Source organism: Melanotaenia boesemani, chromosome 13 (assembly GCF_017639745.1).
Source record: "Melanotaenia boesemani isolate fMelBoe1 chromosome 13, fMelBoe1.pri, whole genome shotgun sequence".
Lineage (NCBI taxonomy): Eukaryota > Metazoa > Chordata > Actinopteri > Atheriniformes > Melanotaeniidae > Melanotaenia > Melanotaenia boesemani.
The window spans coordinates 5761859-5786145 of NC_055694.1; the positions used below are offsets into that span (position 1 = coordinate 5761859).

The 24287-nt window shown below is 40.4% G+C and overlaps 1 protein-coding gene across 3 annotated transcripts in view; it reads left to right on the top strand.

Annotated features, from left to right (window-relative positions):
• The window catches only part of magi3a (membrane associated guanylate kinase, WW and PDZ domain containing 3a), a 146512-nt gene extending 122542 nt beyond the window's left edge, over positions 1-23970 (top strand). Inside the window, exons 10-22 of one of the 3 annotated variants that reach the window (XM_042005018.1) lie at positions 350-973; positions 3974-4005; positions 4651-4918; positions 5343-5437; positions 6318-6510; positions 7408-7623; positions 9733-9918; positions 10010-10103; positions 15283-15346; positions 15488-15625; positions 17326-17464; positions 17740-17832; positions 21087-21170. In XM_042005018.1, coding sequence (XP_041860952.1) covers positions 350-973; positions 3974-4005; positions 4651-4918; positions 5343-5437; positions 6318-6510; positions 7408-7623; positions 9733-9918; positions 10010-10103; positions 15283-15346; positions 15488-15625; positions 17326-17464; positions 17740-17792 — 2102 coding nt within the window. In that variant the 3' untranslated portion in view covers positions 17793-17832; positions 21087-21170. Of the gene's footprint in view, positions 1-349; positions 974-3973; positions 4006-4650; positions 4919-5342; positions 5438-6317; positions 6511-7407; positions 7624-9732; positions 9919-10009; positions 10104-15282; positions 15347-15487; positions 15626-17325; positions 17465-17739; positions 17833-21086 lie in introns of all 3 variants that reach the window. The other 2 variants (XM_042005016.1, XM_042005017.1) reach the window with 2 other exon arrangements.
• Positions 23971-24287: the final 317 nt, after the last annotated feature.

A 24287-nucleotide genomic window follows, 5' to 3' on the forward strand; every position in this document is an offset into this window, starting at 1 on the left:
TCCTGAAGACCAGGATTGAGGATCCCTGTCCTAGACCCTGGCTGCATTCAGTATACTTAGGTTGGGATATGAGGGCTTGGTTTTTGGGTTGTCTCCTTTCCGGATAGAGGATGAGAAGGGTTGGTGCTGTTTGTTGCACAAGTAAGTACCCAGTGCTTCATTCCCTGTTTCAAGACAGCATAAATATTTCTTTTCTTTAGCTTTTTGCCTTATTGCCAAGCCCTGATAGGGCTGACAACACTTATCAGGTCGGGGCTTGAATGAAGAGTGTTTTTATTTATTTATTTATTTTCATAACATTTTAAGGTCCAAATTACAAATATGTGAAAGCTCTTTGCTTCTCTTTCAGGTGATGTGATTGTGGACATCAACGGGATGTGTGTGCTGGGGAAGACTCACGCTGATGTGGTGCAGATGTTCCAGTCCATCCCCATCAACCAGTATGTGGACATGGTCCTGTGTCGGGGCTACCCTTTGCCTGAGGACACCAACAGCAGTGAGGAGGCGTCGGGCAGGCTCAGTGCCTCAAAGGATGCTTCCCCTTCCCCATCCACCTCCACGCCACAAGACTACACAACCCCAGATGGAGCTACTCTCTCCCGACAAACTGCCTCAGTGCCACCTATGATGAGCAACGGAGGACGCAACCACCACCCTCATCCCCACCACCAACAACAGCTTCCACCTGCCCATTACCAAGAAGCCCCCGACCCCACTCTGTTACAGCCGGAGCTGGTGAGCGTGCCGTTGGTGAAAGGCCCTGGAGGTTTCGGCTTCGCTATTGCAGACTGCCCCCTGGGACAAAAAGTAAAGATGATCCTGGATGCTCAGTGGTGCCGCGGTTTGCTAAAGGGCGACGTCATCAAGGAAATCAACAGACAGAACGTCCAAACGCTGAGCCACACACAGGTGGTGGACATCCTCAAAGACCTGCCAGTGGGCAGTGAGGTCAACGTGCTAGTGCTTCGAGGAGGTGAGTTGGCCAGGAAGGTCATGTTGCTGCTTGGCGGGCACTGAACTAATCTTTAGAAGCATGTTACAGGTGGTGGGTGTATCGGGATGACATGTTGTTAAATCTCTGCTAGCTGTATTAATCTGGCCACGTTGTGCTCAGACAACAAGCAGGTGTCAGTGCTAGTAGATAGTCTGGGGGTTTATTCCCACTCTTCTGCAATCCTTTTAATCACTGCGCACTTTATTTTTCTATAAAGCGAAGAGACACTGAGAGCAGTATTGTTCATCTATGAATTTAATGTGTCATGAATAATGTTTGATTTTATAAATGACAGCATGGACTGTGGCGTTGTGTGCTGCATGTTTTTGCTCGGATTCGCTGACTCTACCAATGATAAATAAAGCAATTTCACGCCCTGGTCCACACCAGCTCCGCGTCATTCACCATGCACTTTCCCAAACAGGGAGGAAGTGGAACTTTGCTACAAGGCGAGCTGTGTTGGGAAGGTGGAGAAAGATGGCAGTTTTGGTGATTTACTTGCTGCCTTGACAGAAAGGGAATGAGGAAGGAAAGGCAGGAGTGGTAGAGCATGGTGGGTAATCATTGCCGGTCTTCTTACTTCAGGCTTTCACAGATTTGAAGGGCTTATTCCTTTTTTTTCTCTCTGCCTTTGCTGCAGTGCAGTAGCCTAGATTCAAGAGATCAGCGTTGCACCCACATATCAGATCCACTGAGCGGGTTCTGCGATGAGCTCTGGGGGCTTGTCTTGTGTGTGTGCTCCTGCAGCAACCAGATATGCATTAATCACACATGTGCCTATGCCTGCAGTGTGTGTGTGTGTGTCAGTGCTGTGAAAAGAGCAGAAGATCACAGCTTTCCAGGCCTAAATGGAGCATTGCTGTAGGGCTTCCCACCGGTCACCCATAGACTGGGATTAGGTTGGGCTTCACACCCAGCCAGAAGCTTGAACTCTCCCATTATGACAGCTCTAGAGGGCAATATAACAGGAAATATTTTTGGCCCTGCTCTGGAATTAAATCTACAGATGAGACACCCTCATCAAATATGCAGCATCCTGCCTTCCATGTTTAAGATATGTAATGATCAGAGACTGTATGTGCATTGCTTTGAAATATTCTGTTTATTAAATTAATTTAAATGAAAGTCTGAAAAGCTAAAGAGCTACAATATTTACAGTAGCTGCAGCAAACAGCTGGTAGATTTAACCTAAAGACTTGTGTTTTCCCAGTGGTATAAGGTCACTCCTCTGTCTAATTCTGTAATTAAAGGTAGAGCATTATTAGCACTTGTCTCTATTGCCCCCTACTGGTTGGATTACACGCTGACTCATGTACTCTTGTCAAGGAAAAAGACAGTAAGCAAAAGCAAGAAGTATTGAAATTATAGAGAAAAACACTTTTACTGAGTGACTAAGAACGGACACGGGTGCAGAGTCCACAAAAGAAGTGGGAACCAATTTTGTATAAAGCTCCACAAAACTACTAAACGTCAGCAGCTCATTAGAAAGAGAAAATATAACTCAGCCTCAGTGATGCAGTATTCAAGGCTAAAACTAAGTTTGAATTCTACGAGTTTCATTAGTCAATATTTGATGACTATGTTTATTGTTCATCACAGTCTGAGGTCTGTGATGACGAATAAGAGGTCCAGGTTCTGAGGAGGCTGATTCCTGACTGATATTATTGATTTTATGTTCTACCCATGTTTGCTTTTAGCTCTTTGTGAACATTTTTTATTATGGGTACAATTTACTTGGACAGATCAGATAACACAAGCCAACAGACAATCTTAACAATTTGAACATAATTTGGCCCTCTTCCCTCTCCTTGGGGGCATCCCCCCAAGGAAAAAAAAACAAAACAATTATACATCTATTAAACTGTGCTTTTAGAGATGGTTGGCACACAGCGGCGCCTGTCTGCCGACCTCCATGCACAATGATGATGATTTTAACCAAAAAGATTTAAAAATAGGATTCATTCACCATCAGACCTGTTGCCACCAATTTTCAGTCAGTTCTTGTGTCAGGGAGTGTACCTCAGCCTTTTCTCTCCCTTTTCCTTCCCTGAAAATGGCTTCTTGAAAGCCACCCTTCCTACACAGCATTTCTGATGAGGCTTCAACAAAAATGTGGGGCCAGTTTAATCTCTCAGGCCTGGATTTTTTTTCTGTCTCTTAAGGACATCACTTTCAGTTCCTGCTCCTCTGCTGTAGATAGTTTTTTAGGTCTGACATTTCTTCCTTTGTCCTCCACTTGTCTAGTTTCCTCACATTTTTAGTATACACTGCACACCACTCTGAGATATGCCAGGTTTTAAGCTGATACCTCTTTGTGAATCACATTGCCGTGTTATCTTTGACCCTTTTTGTGGATGCAGCCTAAGAAATGTCTTTGTGACAGGTTGCTAATGACAAGGTGCCTGAAGCTTTTATTTAAAAGGGGAATGATGGGCTTGGATCTGGAGGACCCAGGTTCAGATCCTTGGATTGCCTTTGAAGGCCCCTAAATCCCAATTGCCCCCCAGGCACTGGAATCTGGCAGCACACAGCTCTTAGTGTAGCTACGATGGGTTAAATACAGAGAAGAAATTGGGATTAATTCAGCTGGAATTAATGAAATGAGTAAAATGAAATAAACCAAAATAGGTTCTTTGCTATGGTCTCTGTTGTCATTTTCCACAATAATTCATCCCTTGCATTGTGTGCCTTCTTTTAATGCTTGAATGAATCATTAGTTATGTTAAGTGGCTTAAACATCAGATCTTTTTCCTCTGAAAATGATCAGGTGCAAGACATGGACTGAAAATAAAAGAAAAGCAGAGAGACCTTCAGAAAGTCTGGAAAACTATTGCTCAAGACTATTTTAGAAATATTAGAAGAAAGTCTGCCTTCTTAGAAGTGAAATACAAATAAACAGGAGGTGGCTCTTGACTTGCACAGTATGTTTATGATTGCTTCTGAAATTAGTTGACTTTATTTTCACCTTTCTGTTTACAGGTCAGACATCTCCTGTGAAATCACTAAAACCGGTAAGTTGAGGAACATTTTTCTCACTTTCTTTTAGTATGCTGAAAGAATAAACACCAACGATAAAGCTGCTCCTGGATTATCGAACAGAAAGGCTTCTGTCCTGCTTGCTCACAAGCACCACTCAGCGTGTGCGCTGTGGTACGAGAGCTGTTGTTAGCTGCATTATTCAAGGAGCCCACATTAGCTCAGGTTGTTATTTCTGGAAGTGCATGTGGGTAAATATGCAGGCTTCTTGCAAATAGCAACTTAGCAAACGTGTGTGTTTGGGTGTGTAAGATGATCTGCCATGTTCAACAGCTTGTCCCTGTACTGCACCTCCACGCCGAGCCTTAAAAATAGAGGAGCTGAGGGAGAAACAAGCTTACTCATACTGTTTTGTTGGTTAAACAGTATTATTCTGTCTTGATGTGCTATTTTTGGGGTATGTTGTCCTGAAAGGTAAATCCATCCTACGTATCCTGCATCAGTTACCCTACCACTTTAGAAATGAGTCACTGAGATAGAATATCAATTATTGCAATTATGCAGTGATGTTGCATGCACTTCTAGTGTCATTAAATTTTGTTATAAGTTATTTGTGTTTGATTTAAACTGACCATCCAGCAGAGGTCCTGTTCATTGCTAATTTTTTTTCTGTATTGCAGTGCACAGCTCCCATGTCCCACGCCGTATCCCAGCCAACTCTTCACCAGGCACCTCATCCTGTACCCCAGCAGCTGCCCCACCCAAGCTCTCAGCCCATAATACAGCAGCAGCAGCGACAGGAGATAATAAGCAGCACAGAGACCCTCTGTCAGTCAGAAGTGCCCCCCAACGTGCTTCCTCTCTCCACCAACTCCATGCGCTCATCTTCACCAAAACCAGATGCATCTGAGCTCTACCTCAAGTCCAAAGCCTTAATGGACAGCAAACGTAAGCAACACCAGTAGATGTTAACTTGCCTAGTTCCACTTCTCCTTCTGCAGATGAAGGATTGAAAACTTTTGGAATTATTTTTTTCCTTATCTGTTGGTAGTATCTGCCTATAAAACTTATTTTTTGGATTTGTGAAAATAACAATTCCTCTTGCAATTTACTAGAATTTAAATCAATAGCTTTTTTTTTTTTAACAAACTACTATCTAAATAAAGTCTAACTAAATAAATTAACACTGACAAGTACATAATTTTTTTCTGTCGTTAAAACTTATCTAATAGTAAATTTACTAATCTTTCATTTTATTTTAATTTTGTAAAATGATGTATTTTTATCTGATAATGAAAAGCAGAAAATCTGTTTACACTCAGGGAAATCTTTCGCAGGTTTTTGATTAGTTTCTTTCCTCTACTTTCTGCAGCTCCTAACACCAAGGACCTGGATGTGTTCATCAAAAGGAACCAGGAGTCAGGGTTTGGCTTCAGAGTTTTGGGAGGAGAGGGGCCAGATCAGCCTGTACGTAGCAGCCCTTATGGGTCCATCCTGGTCCCCTAAAATCCAATCTTCCTCAATACTGTACATTTTGAGTTTTTTTTCTGTTAAAAAATACTTCCTCATGGGCTTAAGATGTCTTGTAGATGTCTCTATACCTTATATCTTATCTGCTAAATGTGAATCTATATGCTAACCTAGCCTTGCCCAGCAGCTAAATAATTTACTACTATTAAAGTCCTGCTTGCTAATGGTCTCTTGCTCAGCTAATGTCCCGTCTCAGCAGTTGGCTGCTAATGCTCAGCCAGGTCCTAGCAGCTATGCTACTAGCGTCTATCAGCTTTGCCCTGTCTTGGCGTTACCAGTGTCTAGTGGCTAGCGATAGCGGCTAGTGGTTAACCTGTGTTTGTTAAGCCTTAGAAGTAACCGCTATCTTCTGTTCTGATAGCTAATGGCTAGTACTTGCTTGCTGGGACTGAGCGGGGGTCACTAGCCCCCGGTTAACCTCTCTAGCTTGCTAGTTTCTGGTTTTATTGGTTCTTTAAAACATGCAGTTCTACCTCTCATATACCCCCTCATGCAAAAGACTGGTTTTACCACTCTTTTGCGTGGAACAAAGACAATTATAGCACTTATAAAAAAAATCTAATGGACACATTGATGAAATTTAAAAACTTTGTTAACCTTGTTAGTGGAAGAAGCTTTTAAAATCCAATTTGCCATCCTTTTTAGAAAGTCTTTGAAACCAGAGAACCAAATTTAAGGAGTTTCAGTTGCTAATGTTCAAATTTTGAAAGTTGTGGGATGATGGAAAGTTGTTTAAGAAAATGAAGAAAGACTGATATTTCATTAAGGTGCTTGCTTTGACGGGGTTTATTTTTCAAACACCTTTTTACTCCTACAGGTTTACATTGGTGCCATTGTGCCCCTTGGTGCAGCTGAGAAAGACGGGCGCTTACGAGCTGGAGATGAACTGCTTTGTATAGATGGCGTGCCAGTCAAAGGCAAATCCCACAAACAAGTACTGGAGCTGATGACCAATGCTGCCCGTAATGGCCAAGTCATGCTTACAGTACGCCGAAAACTGGCACACATAGGTAGGTCTGCTTGCAGATAATTAGCTCTGCATTCCTCCGAGGGTACATTAATCACACTTTCTTGCTTACTCTTTTGGCTGAGATCAGTGTGCTTCAGGAGTACCTCAGAAAAAAAGCTTTGATGTGAGATTTTCTCAGTAATCCTTTCAATTTGTTCTGGGTGACTTCCTTACTGAAAAATCTGAATAAATGAGGTTTGATAAAAATTTTTAAAAAGATATGGATGCTCTGCTATGCAGACATTCTCTTCAAAAGTAAACTTTAAAGTGACTGGAAATCTCTAAAATTAAAGGGTGAGAAAAAAAAAGCTATTCGGGCTTATGGGAGTTGTGTGAGTGTCAGTAAAAAGTAGATCGTCAGGTAGATTTGATTTACATCTCAAATGATGCCAAAAGAATATCTTCTGACTATTTTTTGTCCAGGAGCATAAACCTTTTCAATGTTCAGACCCCCACAAACAGCCTCTCCGTGAGGGATACAAGCAAATTGGAAATTACTTTGGGTTTGTTGGAGGAAAAATTAAACATCAATCATGAAGGGTTTATGCTTCCATAGCAGGGGTTTAATACAGATTCCCCGAAGCAGTCTTAAAAAACAGGGATCTTCACAAAACAAATAATGAGAGATTGAGGTAGATCAGCTGAAGAATATCCAATTTTAAAGGGTTTAGTTTTACATGTTGCTCTGTCAGTCAACAAGAAAGAATTTATTTCTGTTTTTGAATTATTCATGTAACAACACATTGGGAACATGGGAGTCCATCCATGTGTTGCCCTGTTGGTAAAAGACACAAATAATTGTTGAAATACGATTATATCGAATATTTAAAAATTTTTTTAGGAACCAGATGTGGATAACTAGTCTCACAGCCTATTTATGTGCTCTGTCATTTGTCAGATGGTAGTGGGGAGGAGGAGAGCAGCCAGCAGCCCCAGCAGATAGCATCTGTTCAGGTCAACAGCTCTCCTAAGGTGCCTCGAATTGAGGCGCCAAACGCCGTCCAGCCTGCTCAGATGTCTCGACCGGAGCGCTTTGACGTCACACTGCAGCGCAAAGACAATGAAGGCTTTGGCTTCGTCATTCTTACATCGAAGAACAAGCCCCCACCTGGAGGTTAGAACTGAGTGAAATAACATGTCATATATTATTTTTGCCATTGAAACAAAGCATGCATCATCCTGAAAATTATCCAGCAATTTAAAGGTTAAGAGGTTGAAGACTGTACCGTGGGCTTTACTATGTTTAGGAAATACCACGATAATGATGAGTATAAACATGACCATCCCTCAAACTGTTTTAAAATACTCATATGACCTGATAAACATTACATATGAGCTCATCCCTTAAGTCATGTGTCTAATATATACAACCTCTGACAAACATTGAGTGGTACATTACTCAGTGTTATTATACATTTCATGATGCAAAAGCCTGTTAAGCCAATTTTAGCAGCATTAACTTGCAGTTGTTTCCTATTTTCAGTGTGATATCAGTCTTGCATGTCATTTTGGAGGAATTTTGGCCCTCTCTGCTTCACTGAGTTTTGATAGGATTTGTGTATTGCAGCTTTATTAAAGTCCAACCACATCATTTCAACCATGTTGAAGTCTGGACTTTGACTGGACCACTGCAACATCTTGATTCTTTTCTTTTTAGCTGTTCTGTTGTAGATTTTCTGCTGTCTTTTGGGATGATTGTCCAGCTGTACAACCCAGTTTCAGTCAAGCTTTAAATGTCAGTCGTCTGTCTTGCATCCTGCCTCTTCTCTGAGCTCTCTCCAGCCAGTTAAAATCAGTCTGATGTTGACTCTTGCTCTGTCATTTTTTTTCTTTTTTTTCTCACTTCCTCTTGCCTATAGGGTCACAAAGGATTGTCCCTGGGCTGGTACCCTCAAAGATACTACAATTGTACCAGTGTTGTACCTATGGGGACTGTCTTTAACAATCCTGGTCTTTATAAGGTGCAGTTGAGGGTACAACAGCAGTAGCTTTAAGAGTACCACCACAGTGATGATCCTTTGTTTCCCTAAAGGCCTATTTATACTCCCTTGAAGTGTGGAAAGAAAGGTACTTCCCTTTCAAATGTCACTGCTCTCTTACTTCCCTGCATCCTTTATGTTGGCATGGTTGTTAGGCAATACATCCACCAGAGGGAAGTGCAGAGTTCGACATCAGTTTCAGACAATAACAAACACAGTGATTGTGGATGAGATCAAGACTATGTTCATTCTGTATTCATGTATTTATTGTGCGGCCAATAAATGCATGGCCTTTTGTTCTTTCTTCTTCTGTTGTTCTTCTTGCTGGCCGCACGCCAGCTATACTGCTCATCACTGCCAGGAGACAGACAGAAGGCTCTGTATTCGCCTTTAGCGTAAAGCATAAATGGGCCTTAAAGGTACAATTAGGTACTTTATTTTCTGAGTATGTGAGCTTTCTGTTGAATCAGAGGCAGTGCGTATTTAAAACAGCTAGTGTGTTGATACCCAGTTAACAGAGTGTGACACAATGCCATAAGATGAAATGCTGCTGTCACGTGATAGGAAAATAAAAAGTTGTGAAGTCAGTTTCTCAGCCCAGGGCCCTTGACTGTTTCAGCAGCACAGGTTCTGTTTTCAGGTTATGTGGCTGCAAGACAAGCCCAAATAATCACCACCAATCATCAAACATAGAGCTATACATTATGACCAAAAATCTTCTCTTTGTCTCATCTCTTCTAAAGACATTTTCCAGGAGTCTTGTGGTTTGTCCAGATGTAACTTTGCAATTCCAAGCCATGCTCTTTTTTAAAGAGAAGCCATAATTTTTCAGTCTTTTTCTAGTTCAGCTGTCCTGAATTATGACATTTAACATGCTAACTGAGACCTGTAGAGTCTGAGTTGTAGCTTTTGGGATTTTGCAATTTCTCAGAGCATCACACAGTCTGACTTAGGGTTGAACTTGCTGGGATGTCCATTTATGGGAAGTTTGGGATCTGTCCTAAATGTACAAATTTACATTTGGGAATAATCTCTCTGACTGTATAATGAAAACCTTATAACCCAGACTGATGAGTTGCTGATGTCTTTCCTCCTTGGCATTGTGTTAGCATACAGCTGAATTCATTGTAAATAAAAAAAAAAAAAGATTTTTTTTTTTTTGTTGGTTTGCTGTTGTTTTTTTTTTTTTTACTGTGAAAGTGAATTGAAATGCTAAACATCAGGATATTTTTTCTCTGTTCCAGTCATACCTCATAAAATCGGTCGTATTATCGAAGGCAGCCCTACAGACCGTATAGGTCAGATGAAAGTGGGAGACCGCATCTCTGCGGTCAACGGCCGGTCTATCATGGAGCTCTCGCACAACGATATCGTTCAGCTCATTAAGGATGCCGGCAATTCAGTCACCCTCACTGTCGTACCTGAAGACGGTAGGTTGGCACAGGTCTGGTTTCTATCGAGCCGATCACTACAGAAATACCCAGGATAACGACAACGCTGATGTGCTCTGTGTTCCAACAGACAGCGCTCCTCCATCTGGAACAAACTCAGCCAAGCAGAGCCCTTCAGCCCAACATAAAGCTGTAGGACAACAGCCTTCCAGCTATCAAGACAGGTACACAACTTAACACAAAGTTTGGGTGCTTGTTTTCAACATTTCTCTGGCAGTGAATCATTGAATGTGTAGATGATTAACTCCAAACGGGACATAGTTAAACAGTTTAATAACTATTAGTGTATTATTTTTACAAGTACAATCTTGTAGTGGAAAAAAAGCTTTACAAAAATGCTTTGAGACCTTAGGAGATTGGAACTTTCAGACAACTTTTCCTATAGCCACTTTATAAAAATTTCAAAGCGTTTTCAAAGGTTCCCAATAATCAACAGACATGGATTTATCTAAGTTGCTCCCAAGTTCTTGGAACATTAAATAATTTATGTCCCCAAAAGCAAGAAAAAGCTTTAACAAGATTGCAAAGTGTTTTAGCTGGTTCCTCATTAAGAACTGAGGAAGTGGATTTTCTTCAGCATTTAAGTAGAAGGATCCAAAGTTTAGAAGCTCATAAAATCTTTGTGGGGAAACTGCCTGTTGTTCAACATGCAAAATCTAATTGAATTGTCTGACTGTAAGAGTCTTCCAAGAAGGCTTTTTAGACTTTTATGTGGTGAAGCACTATAAAAGCTTAGGTTATAAAACCTTTTCTTTGTTCTTGTTCTTGCTGCAAAATTCAATATGAGAAAATTGCACCTAGACAGCTAAACAAGGCTGATGCAGTGTAGGAACAAGTCTTTGGGGCTGTTATGAAAGTAGAAACCTTAAGGCCATGAAAACTGTTGCATGTGGAGAAAAACAATGCAGTCACAAGCCATGCTTTCAGCTCATGTTGCAGGCAGTGAAGCAGGAAAACCGATAGAGGGGGGAATAGATTCAAGTGAATGCCTACAAATTTTGAAAGCTAATTTCAGTCACTTTTCTGTAAAAAAGCTAAAGATTAAAAGAGGATTGCAGCTATCTCACACACAACTAAAAATACGAGCTCCACAAGAAGTGCAAACTGTATGTTTTGCCATGGTACCTTTAAAATACTGATCTTATCAAATTATTGGTAGACTGGAGCATGAGATGGATAAAGAAATTAGGGTTTTGTCAGCAGTAATGAAGTTGCTGTACAGGTCTGTTGGTGTGCAGACAAACCAGCCAAAAGCCAAAGGTCTTGACTTACTGGCCTATCTACGTTCCAACACTCGCATCTGGTCACTAGATTTGAATAGTGATGAAAACAATGAGGTCGCAGATGAAAGCGGCTGAAATGAGATTCCTTCAGAAGATTTTCAGGCTCAGCCTGAGAGACCAGGTCAGGAGCTCAAACATCCAAAGGAGAACTTTGAACAGAGCTGCTGCCCTTCGGTATTGAAAGGAGTCAGCTGAGGTGTTTCAGGTATCTGATTAGAATGTGTCCTCATTGAGGTTTTCCAGGCTACTTGGAGTAGACTGCGGGAAAGACATGGTACCCACTGGAGGGACTAGATGATAGATTCCTTCTGGTCTGGGAATACCTTTGAGGAGCTGGAGATTGGGGAGAAAGATGTCTGGGTCTCACTCCTTAACCCCACCTTGGATAAATGGCAAAAGATGGACCTTAAAAGAGCAGTGTATGCAAAACAAATCAATGAATCTCTCCAAACATGAAGCGTTTTGCAAGCAATATTAATAAAGTCCTCAAAACAGAAACTGTATGACTCTTATGGCCCATTTATGGTAAATGGACTTGTACTTATATAGCTCTTTTCCAGTCAGCTTGACCACTCACTTACACTTGTCACATTCACCCATTCACACATACACTCATACCTCGATAGGCACATGAGGAGGCAACGTGGGGTTGGGTGTCTTGCCCAAGGACACTTCAATATGTAGTCAGGGAAAGCCTGGAATCAGTCCACCGACCTTCCAGTTGGAAGACGACTGCTCTTCCTCCCGAGCTACAGCTTTGTGCGTAAATGGGTTACGTCCATTTCAGATGTCAGTGCCCCACATAATAACGTGCATCCTTTACAGTGGCATGCTAGGCGATACATCCACTAAAGGGCAAAATAGAGTTTAGTGTTCACCTCAGAGCTTCGATGTCATTTTCTGACAATAGCAAACATGGCAACGGTGGACAAGATCATCATAATGGACATTCTCAGACAGAGATATGAAAATAAGAGGTGGTCTGTGCAGCCATTTAAAAACGTTGTGGCTTCTTTCTCTTTCTTTTTTTTTTTTTTTTTTTTCTTTGTTCCTTTATTTGGTCGAACATTAAACTGCTCAAAGCAGCCCAAACAGTTTCCGTTGTCGAGGTACGTATCTGTAAGAGACGGGCTCTTGCGTAAGTAAAGGATGCCGTAAATCATGCACATAAAGGACTCAGGAGACGGACAGATGGCTCCATATCCGTTTTTAGCATAGAGCATAAATGAGCCTTTAGACTTATATAAAAATCAATTAAGGGGCCTGTAAATGCCCAAACATTTGTGTCAAGAGCTTTTATTTCTTTCTTTTTTTTTACTCTCTCCTTTTAATTATCACATCTTTCATTTTTTTAGCTTTTCATACTATGAATTTTTTTTATCAAATTATTTCTCCCTTACGAGCACATTCATTGCTGGCAGCTTCCCTCAAAGTCCGCTGGAGTCGGTTCAGTGCAAGTTCTGCCAGTTAAAATCCTGAATCAGCTCCGATCCAGAGAGAGCACCTCTGGTTCTGTGTTACCATCTCTCCACTGAGCCCTCCCTTTCTCTGCATGGTCAGTCAAGAAAAAGGGGCCAAATTATTAAAAGTCTGGCTTTTTCTTTGATCTTTCTCTTGAAACAAGATCACCTGGATCAGACTCTTTAATACATTACAGCCGCAGCGTTTCACCTCCATCGTGTCCCGCCTCCACCCGTTAAGTTTCTCAGCCTATCGGCAGGTGTCCCTCCTCTCCTTGTTTAGCTCTCAGCGGCACACTTTTTCCTCTCCGTTTAATCACCAGCACACGCCTTGGGTCAAACCCAGACTTGGGTATGAGCTGCAGCTTGTCAGGTGGTGTGAAGTGTGTAAACTCTTCTCAGCACTGGAGCCGCTAAGAATTCCTCGACTCTGTAGATAATGTGTCAGCACAGCTAAGTTCCCATGAAGGCATTGTAATGAGCTCTGCAGAGCATTAAAGCATGCGCCCTTTATCTGTCTCTGAAATGTAAAAGCAACATGGCTCTTTGAAGGATTTACATTTCTCTGTGTGTGTTGTATAATGAAATCCACAGAGGAAGGCTCGTGCTGCTGTAGTGAAGGCGTGGTAGTGGTGTGGATCACTGTTTTACACAGCAAAGGGGACAAGAATGATTTTCCCCTCAATCCTAACAGAGCATATACAACCCCAAATCCAGAACTTAAGATACAAAATGCAAATCCTATAAACAATTAATTCATGATAGAAAAGCACAAATAATTGAAAAAGGGAGGCATTTTACTATTTCATGAAAAATATTAGCTTACCTTACAAAGAAATGTACAAATCATTTCATTCATACAACATTTTTGCAGTTAGGGTTGCAAATACTTTGTGTTGTGCTGTACATTAGACACACCTCACGAGCTACGTTTACATGGACAAATATTTCATCTATCTGACTGAAATCAGATTAAAAAATTAGAAAAAAAGGAATATCTGTCAACTCTCTTCTTAATACCTCCGGTGGTTTAAATGTAGGTCAGTACTGTGTTAGTACTGAGTACAACACAGTAAAAACTTTTAACATGTCAAGAGTTATCAAATGAATATTCACAGTTTAATTAAAATACTCTAAAATAACTTTAATAAGTAAAACCTGTTCAGTGGAAAGCAGCCCACTGAAGGTGGCTTTAAATGTTTATGCACTGATCCTCCAGACAGCCTATTGTAGAGCTGGACAATGCATTACTACAAGAAGTCAGGATCAAATGTTGGGAACATTTTTAACATGCAGCACCTCCAGAGCATCACTGCAGAAAGGTTTATGTCTAATTAGAGACATAGACAGAGGCAGTGGCTTACTGATGTATGATTCAGACTTGGGTTTTGGTTTTTGTTGGTTTTTTTTATTTTATTTATACTACAGTTTTTAAAACAGATACAAAATGGAGCTGCAAAAATAGTGAACCAGACATCAAGGCTATGCAATAAAAAATAAATAAAGAGAAAAAAAAGACAAAGAAGGAAAATAAAATAGATCTTAGATAATTAAGTAGATACTTGGGATACAGGCTGTCAAAGTCAAAACATCTACATAGTTTTAAAGAGAAGAAAAATAAGAAAAAACAAATCAAATAACAAGACAAGAAAAAAATGTGTTCCATTTCTCCCTGAGAGCATCACATTTCCCTGTTTTTAACCTCAGATAGGAAGTCATCTGTTCCACACTGAATGTCTTTAGCTGTGGGAGGTTCTTGTCGGAGCTAGCGTCTCGTTGTAGCCTTAGGTAAAAAGATCCGGTATTATGGTTTTTAACCTCCCTGACTGTTCTGTGACCAGTGTCCCAGAACAGGTTAAGGATGGGACAGCTCCAGAAAACATGAAAATGTTCTGCTAGGACTCGCCCCGCCAGCAGTCGAGTTCTGCAGCGATCTAGCTAGTGTGGAAGAAACTAACTAGATGGCCAAGAAAAATCTCTCCACGTATGTGATGCAGTGGTAGTGATATGAGTATTTATCATCCAGTCCGCAGGGATAATTTCCATCGCCAACTCTTTTACTCATTTTACCTTATTATAGTTTAAATCAAATCAATAATGGACATTTATAATTTGCCAATAATCTTTATGAAATTTGGAGTTTATGCCTGAATAAGCAGCTAATGTAATTCTACTTAATTTGAGTCTTTAACCTCAATGCCATAAGTAGGCCAACAAACAAACTAGGCCATAACTATCTGCCATAATTTTAGTGTCTATAAATTCTGGGTTAAACATCAACAAACCACGTGATTCCATGTTGATGCAGTTTTCACCACAATTAACACAACAAACCAACATTACAGTCCCTTACACACACGTATCTTCATCACGATCAAGGTGCTAATGACCCTAAAAGTGTTAAATGCTTGTCAGTTAGAATCAAGAGAACTTCTTACATTAGGGATGAAAGAACTAAAAAGTCCAGTTTCCTTCTTCTGAAGCTTTTATGGTTCCAGCTGTTGGTTCCATGTTTAGAGTAGTCAGTGTTTTCCATTTTATTGTAGTTACAATAACTTTAGTGCCAGATTATAACATGTTTGTGGTTGTCTTTGTGGTAGAAGTAGTGACCCTGAGATGAAGAACTCTGAGGTGGGAACACTTATGACATCCGGCCCAAAACAGGTGAGGAAAAAAAAGAAGAAAAAACCTTTTCAATGCATTAAAGTTGTCATTCAGCTCTGCTGTACATTAATAAAAGGAATATCTTAATAATTAAGCTTGTCTGCCCTCATAGCTGATATTTGTTTTGTCTGTGAACATCAGGGCTGCTTACTGGTGGAGCTGGAGCGTAGCCAGCGGGGTTTCGGCTTCAGTCTGAGAGGAGGGAAAGAGTACAACATGGGTCTGTACATCCTGCGGCTGGCTGAGGACGGGCCTGCTCTTAAAGATGGCAGGATACATGTGAGTTACCTCATTTTCTCTCTTATCTTTACATTTATCACAAATAATAATAGTAATAAAACTTTATTCATACTGCACTTTTCTAAACGATGTTACAAAGTCTGTTACACAACAGAGAATTCAAGTCAAGTAAAAACAACATGCATTCGCATTCACTTCAATACATAAAACCAGGAAAGGCTTTCTGGTGACAATTATTATAATAATAATAATAATAATAATAATAACCATAACATCACTGATAAGAAGTTGTTATCTCTATCAGTGCTTCTCAATTGAGGGTAAACTCCTTGGGGTACCTCGAGACACTCCAGGGAGTCCATGAGAAAATAAAAAAAGGGGTAAAATCTGTTCTATTTTTTTATATCTTTCTTACTTAATAGATCTGACTTCAGTGAGTCAGTTCAGGTAGTCATGGATTACTACACACTTGTGGAAAGGTACACGTATGTACATTCAGAATAACTGCAAGAGCTTGAAAAGTTACTTTGATTAATACAAAATAATGGATTTTTTACTTCCAGTTACCAGGATTAAATGGTTGGTAAATGAATGAATTAATGAATAAATGTAAATAAAATTAAAAAAAAAAAAAATAATTAAATGAGTAAAAAAGGTTTATATAGATAAAACATAAATTAGAAATTTAATATATATTATAAAATACAAATTATGTTTAACACATGTGATGTTAATACAATTTATTAAAAAAACTTTACAAAATTGATAAATTTTATAAATAAATTTTAAATAAAAAATATATAATTTGTTTAATCAAGTTAGATAAATACATACATATATATATATATATATAATATTTTCACATCTTAAATATATAATAAATATATCAAATATAATGAAGAAAATTTAAATCTGTAAATAAACAACATTTAATTATTAAATATGTAACTGAGTCAAAATATTATCTTTAGCCAGAAATGTCAAGTTGTTCATAATGTTTTTCAAAAGGATAGTTCACTAAAAGTAAAAATCTAGTTAATCTAGTCAAACTTCTTTGTACTGAAATGAAGGGAAAAGGTGGCGTTTTCATTATTTATTGGTTTTTATGCTGTTATTTTACTGGTCTGGCCCACTGGATGTGGCCCCGCTGAACTAAAATGTAAACTGACACCCCTGGTTTAGGGGTTGATGGGCTGAAAAAATCTTTCAGTTTTAAGGAATTTAAAATATATCAGAGATGATGTGCCTGAGTCAAGTGGGCAAAGAAGTCAGTAAGGTGGGGGCTCTGATGGAAAAACCTCAGGCTCCATCTCTGAGCCCGTTTACCCGATCCAAAATATCTGGTAATAGACTGGTAAATGTACACAAGGATTTTTTTTTAATATCGTATTTGCAAGTATAACAAGTTCAGTTTCTGGTCATACTCAGAGGTTTTTGAAGATTGTATCTGAGGACTCAGACAAAAAATTTAATATTTAGTTTAATTATATTGTCAATCTGTCAGATTTTGGAACCATGGTTTACATAATTTGGGGCTTTAGGAATCAAGTTTAATGAGTTATTGATGTGTTGATTTTCCATTTTTTTTCCTCTGCCAGCTGTAGAAATGTTCCTAAGTGAAGCTGCTTGCCACCTTCACTGCTTCAGCTGCTGCACACACGTCTCCCTCCTCTCATCGTATGAAATATTTGGTGCAATGTGCTTGTGATTTGTACAAACAGACTACATTTGCGTTGCAGGTTGGAGATCAGATTGTGGAGATCAACGGTGAGGCCACGCAGGGCATCACACACACACGGGCGATTGAGCTGATCCAAGCAGGAGGCCATAAAGTTCATCTGCTGCTCCGACCTGGTCAGGGCTTGGTCCCGGATCACAGTGAGTCACTGCTAAAGTCCGCCTGCATACACATCTGTGCAACAGCATATTAACCACACTTGCATCGAGGGCTTTTGTATGCATTAAAGCAGGGTGCTGAGTTTCTTTATTCTCATGCATGTGTTGCAAGCTTCTCTGGACTTTTCTCTCCTCTCTGTTCTGTCTCACTAATTTTATCTTGATCAACCTCTTGTGCTGTTTATCTCTTTTGCTTTCTCTGTTTTCTGCACTGGCACGGCTGTCTGTTTCTACCTATTTATCTCTTCCTCCTGTAGGTCTGAACTCTTCTTCCACCCTGTGCTTCTACATGAAACCAGAGCATCACTAAAGGCCTCACTGCTTTTCTTGGTCTGTTCCTAATAACCTTGGTAAACCTTGACCTCTCTTTCCATAGTGATTCATCTCCAAGATTTAAAGTGTTGACTGTCCCTCACTTTGCCCCTTACCTGTCCAGGTTAAAGTAGTTATTTGTCACTCCATGTCTGCTGGTGTGCAACCAAAGAACAGAAAAAGATGACTAGTATGAAAAATGCTAATTAAAAAAAGGAAAAAATGTGGGGTTTTTTTTGGTAATTGATGTTCATTTTTGCATTTCAGGCCTGTAGTACATTCTACCAGGGAATAAAGTATTTCAGATTAAGCAGTTCAGGAAATTAATTTCAACTTTTTTCACACATTTTGAGTCTGGGACAGGTCAGGACTCCAGCTAGACCAGTTTAGCACCCGTACCGTTGTCTTCTGCAGCCAAGCCTTTATAATCCGTGCAGAACATGGTTTTGTATTTTTGCATCCCTGGAAAAGATGTGCTCTTGAAGGCGGAATATGTAGCTCTAAAATCTCAATGATCTGTTTGGCATTAACGCTGCCATCACAGACGTGGAAATGAGCTTTGCTCAGAGCTCTGATATGGCCGCATGCCCTCATAGAGCCTGGGTTCTGGACTTATTGCTGACGACAGTCCAAAAAGGATCTGGAAAACTGGTTGGTCTCACCAGATTACATGTTTCGATGGAGTGATGCTGCTTCCTGGAGGAAAGTTGATACATAAGTCTTCTTTCACTGCATAGTGAAGTTATCAGTAGCATTTGTGGCTGTAACTCCGTATTGTAGCGGCTGACAAAGCTTTTTCCAGAGTTATCTCTTCTCCATGTGGTTCTATCAGCTGTTGATTAATATCGGTTGTTGATGCATTGGTGTCTGAGGGATCAGAGGTCACTGATGTTCAGCTTAATCTCAGACCTTTGACCTTTGGGGACTGAAGTTCCTCCAGATTACTTAAATCATTTATGATCTTCTGGACTGTAGAAGAATAAATATGAAAATCCCTTCTATTGATTCTTTGAAGTGCATTAACTGTCCACTTTATTAGGTCCACTTGCTAGTACCGGGTTGGACCCACGTTTACCTTAAGAACTGCCTTACTTCTTGGTTTAATAGATTAAACAAGGTGGTGGAAACATTCCTCAGAGGTTTTGCTCCATATTGACATGACAGCATCACACAGTTGCTGCAGATTTATCGGCTGCATCTGTGATGAGAATCTCCTGTTCCACCACATCCCAAAGCTGCTCTGTTGGATTGAGATCTGGTGACTGTGGAGGCCGTTGGAGTCCAGAAAACTCATTGACATTTTCAAGAAAGCAGGTGGAGATGATCTGAGCTTTGTGACATGGTGCATTATCCTGCTGGAAGTAGCATCAGAAGATGCTCCACTGTGGTCATAAAGCACAGGTGTCAAACTCCGGTCCTCGTGGGCCGGTATCCTGCAGGTTTTCATTGTTTCCCTGATCTAACACACCTGACTGAAATTAATGGGTTATTGTGAAGAAGTTGACAAGAAGTTGTTGGATCCATTTGATTTTATTCAGGTGTGTTAAATCAGGGAAACAACGAAAACCTGCAGGATACCGGCCCTAGAGGACCGGAGTTTGACACCCCTGTCATAAAGGTTTGGACATGGTCAGCAACAATACTCAGGTAGGCTGTGGTGGTTAAACCAGGCCACACTGGTACTAAAGGGACCAAAGTGTGAAAAGAAAATATCTCCCAACCATTACACCAGCACCAGCCTGAGCTGTTGATAGTGGCAGGATGGATCCATGTTTTCATGATGTTTCCACCAAATTCTGAGCCTAGCATCTGATTGTGGAGCTGAAATGGAGACTCATTAAACCAGCAATGTTTCTCCATCTTCTATTGTCCAGTGTTGGTGAGTCTGTGTGAATTGTAGCCTCAGTTTCCTGTTCTTAGCTGACAGGAGGCACCCGGTGTGGTCTTCTGCTGCTGTAGTCCATCTGCTTCAAGCTTAGACGTGTTGTGTGTTCAGAGATGCTGTTCTGCATACTTGGTTAGAACCACCCAGATAGCAAAAAAAGTTTTGGCCTAAAAATGACCAACTTCTACAGTTTGGTTTGGCCCATATTTGGACTTCATGCCGTTGACGCCATGTGAGTGTGGTAGCTAAAGCTCAGCCACATAACTACCAGATGTGGCCCAAAAGAAACCTGCTGTAATTTCTGTCAAGACCTTCTCCTCATATTTGAAACACTTCTGGCCCACACAACACTTCCAATAAACCATGTCTAAGTGTGTGTGAAAGTCCCAGACCAACAACCACGCCACGTTCAAAGTCACTTAAATCCCCTCATTTTGGGCTTCACCATGCCGTCTTCACAATGTCTAAGTTACTAAATGCACTGAGTTGCTGCCACATGATCGGCTGATTAGATATTTGTGTTAATCTATTTTTTTCTCTAAATGTGCTGCAGACCTGAAATACAAAACTGGATGTATATTAATGAATGAAATTAACTGATAATTAAATAAAATAATAAATAAAGTGGGAATTTTTTTCTTTTTTCCATATTATAAGCTTTTTCTGATTTGTGCTCATATTGTAAGACGTCTCTTCTTCGGAGGCCTGATTTAAAGCAGTGAACCCTAAGAGAACAAACAGACCTGCAAGAGATTTTTAAGGCTTCAGAGCCTCCACAAGATCATTACAAAACCTGGGATGCCACTGAACACACACCACATCCTTAAATGTCAACAAAGATAGTGAATGGAATTTTAAAAAAAAGTCTTTAATCAGATAATAGTCGAGTGACAAGTGGTTAAAGGATCAGTGTGCATTCACTGGCATCACCCTTTTAATTCCAAAGGCCAAAGTAGAATGAATTTCTATGAGTTGTTGCTCCTAGAAATCCAAAGGCTCATTTCAGCACCACTAAATCCTTCTTCTATTTCTCTCTCTGGTTTTTCGGCTGCACATATCTGCTCTGAGCCACAGCTGTGCAGCTCTTATCAGATCAGGAGGAAAATTGAAACGTCAGTGCTGGATGAACTCTTGAGCCCTTTCAGCTGTCGTCAGCTGATGCATATCACCAGCAAGGAAAATATTTAGATGGATATTAAAAAGGTTTATTGCAGTAAGCACGCCATGTATGAGAACACGGTGCTTCTGCTGCATGATGTGTTTTTAATTATCCTTCATTTTTGTTTTTTAAATGTGCAACACATCCCATGTCAGGGACATGTTAGCTTCTGCATTTTCTTTAAAATGGAAGATGTAGGTTCATGCTCTGCTAACATGTTTTCTTACATTTTGCTGTTCATTTGTCAGGTTTAAAAGACAAAGTGACCATTCCAACGACAAGCCTTCCCAGACTCTCTGCATCCGACGATCAGTCATCTCCAGCTTCTCCATCCTCTGTGTTCTTCTCTGCCTCGGAACGGTCCCCATCTTCCCCCAAAACATCCACCCCTGATGAGCTCTCTGTGGGGGATTACAGGGTGACTGGCTCCCCTGGTGCTGAGCAGGAGCATGGCAGGCAGGCTAACAGATCAAGAGGACAGCAGCCTTCCCAATCCAACCCTGAACGCACCACCAGCCCCAGCTCCCACACCAGAAAGACAAGCAGGAACGACTCCAACTCTGACATTCCCAAAAGAGCTGCAGACGGCTGGACGGATCACGTAGAGCGGTCCCAGAGCCCCCGAAAAACAGACCGAGGCTACGGCAGATCCCCAGAGAGAAAAGCCCAAGGGCAGAGAGACCACCGCTCCTCTAGTCCAAGGAAAGGCTCCAAGAGGGAACAGGACCCTCCTTCGCCTTTGAGGAACCCGGAAGAGCCTCAGAGCCCCAGGCGCCCAGCTGGTCAACAGCCTAGAGCTTCAACAGGCGAAGTGAAGGACTGGAGGTATAAGGGGGAGGACGTAACTTACTGGCAGGAGAGGGGGCCGACAGAGAGCGGTGACAAAAGTTGGGGGACAACCGAGCGCCACAGGAAGGGAAAGAAAGCTGAGAAAGAGGCAGCAGCTCCAAAATCTCACCGGGAGAGGGCAGGATCTGACGCTGAGGCTGGCGTGCTGGGCCAGAGGAGTGGAAGAGAGAAGGGGGACAAAGAATCTCGAGAAGGCAAATACCAGTACCAGGGGACGGCTGAAGAGGCGAGCAGAAAGGATCCAAGAGGTTCTAGCAGCAGCCTCCAAGACCCCAACTGTAATGGAACCACCACCAGCAAGAAGGCTCCCATCACCCCTGGTCCCTGGAAAGTTCCCAGGTCTGCCAAGATCCAATCCCAAGTGGACACAGCGTATGCAGATGTCTGAAATCCCACCAGAACTGTGAAGAAGAAGCAGAGCTACAAGAGATGGAGAACGGAAGGACGTTTTTGTAGATATCTGGAACAAAGCAGATCACTGTGTAACCAGCAACATAGCTTCTCATTGACCTTTTTTTCTTTTTTCACCCAGTTTGCCTCGGACTGATCTCTGATCTGACATGTACCTACATGAGTATTTGTGCTGTTAAAGAAGTGTGTGTGGTTTATGTGTGTGTGTAACAGATGGGCTCTTGAGTGTGATTTTCTTTCTTTTTGGATGTTGATTTTGTGTCAGAGACTCCAGTTTTGACGAAGCTGCTCCTGATAGCACTCACTGTGAAACAGCTCCTAGGCGATGAAGTGATGGAAACCAGATGAAGGATCCTGCTTTATGTGACACTTTGAAGGTTTTAAGGCATATTCATGCACTCACGCAGCTTTTTATACCAAGCAAGATTGAATCACTGTTATATTCACAAACAGATGAAGTAAAAGCCGACTGTCAAGTGTCTCAAAGAAAAAAACGTAGTTTAATGTCTGTTTTTGTTTTTTTTTTTTTTGGAGAACTTGATGAGAGTTGTGCGCTTGTGAAGACACGAGTCCGATTCGGGTGGAAAGACTACCCCGGAGCTTTATATGCACCAACGAGCAGACCAGATACTTGTGGTTATAGTTCTAATGTTTGTTACATGTGTTGTATAATAAAGCAAAATGCAATTTATTGAAATTATAGGTGAACAAATGCTGAGGAATTTTACCTTCGATGTGAATATGGGTAGAAGCAGAAACATGTAGATAAACATCACCATTTACAATAATGCCACCATACAAGCTACCAACTATACATTATATTTCATGATGTGTAAAGAGCCTGATTCATCATGTTTTTGACTGTTAGCAGCACTGTGTATGTATACAAGCTGAATGACGGTAGGCCAATGTATTGTAGATACTGCGCTAGCGTTGACTATACTTAATCTGAAACACATGTTATTCAACAAAGTGATTACTCTTATATTAACACATAATTTAGATGCATTGAATTAACAGAGCCTGATTGAAAAAAAGTTCAAACTCTGCCTTCAATGTGAAATATTTGTATTTTAATCATTTGCACAAAAGCAAGGTTTTTTTTTCTCCATTTAAAGCCCTAAAATAAATTTTTTTTTTTATACCATGACCTATACTGTAAGTTTGATGGTTACACTAGATAGTCACATGTGCTTCATGAACAAAACCAAACTGAGAAGAGAATTAAGCAAATTTGTAACACAAGGAAGGGAAGCTGCTCTTTGTGTACGTTGTAAAATGTGAAGAAGGGGTGTGCTGCTTCCTTTCAGAGTCAGATTTGATGCAATGCTAACGCTTAAATCAAAGTGGGAGTAAAAACTATATCTGTTCATAGCCATCAGCTATTCCCTGTAGTGTCTGAGTTTCTGTGGACTACAGAGACATCTAGTGCTTAAAACTGCTCTTTACAAACAGCTCATAGCCCTCATCACCCTGCCTGCTGAAGGATACTAAGAAATAACACATACATCTGTTGCTCTGTGTGACCATTAAATAACTTATAGTTAATTTGATGGGCTGCTGTGTTATTGCCTGTTCATGTCATTACCATGTATGATACTGTGGCCTTGCATTGCACCAACATATATATTAACAGAAGAAAAAAGTCATAGTTTTGACCTCAGTGTAGTTGTATATGTTTATAAATTGTACAGCACCTGTAAAAAGAAAAAAAAAATATTGCCTTCATGCAGAAAAAAAAATCCTCTGTAAATTGTTTCATTATTTTTCTAAGGGAACCGAGAGGTAATGATATAAAATGGGTGAAAAGAAATAATTTGGTCATGGCATACTGTTCATGCACTGAGAAATAAAGGTTTACTGATGAAAAGAGTGGTTTTTCTCTTTTTTTATATTTTATGCAGTTATCTGAGAAAATAAGTGACAAAAAGAAGATATTCTTTCTATCCTGTGTTTAGGTTTAGCTAAAATGTTTTTTTTTTTTTTTTGTTTTGTTTTTTTTTTTTTTTACAAGATTCGCTGGTTAATTTATTTGAACTTTTAGAAACTATATAAGATTGATATTGAAATAATCATTATTTAGTCCCACTGTCATTTACAATTTACGTCTATAGACAACACAAGACACTACATCAAAGATGACTCGCACATAAAAACCTACAGACATATCCACACAGACATACAGATAC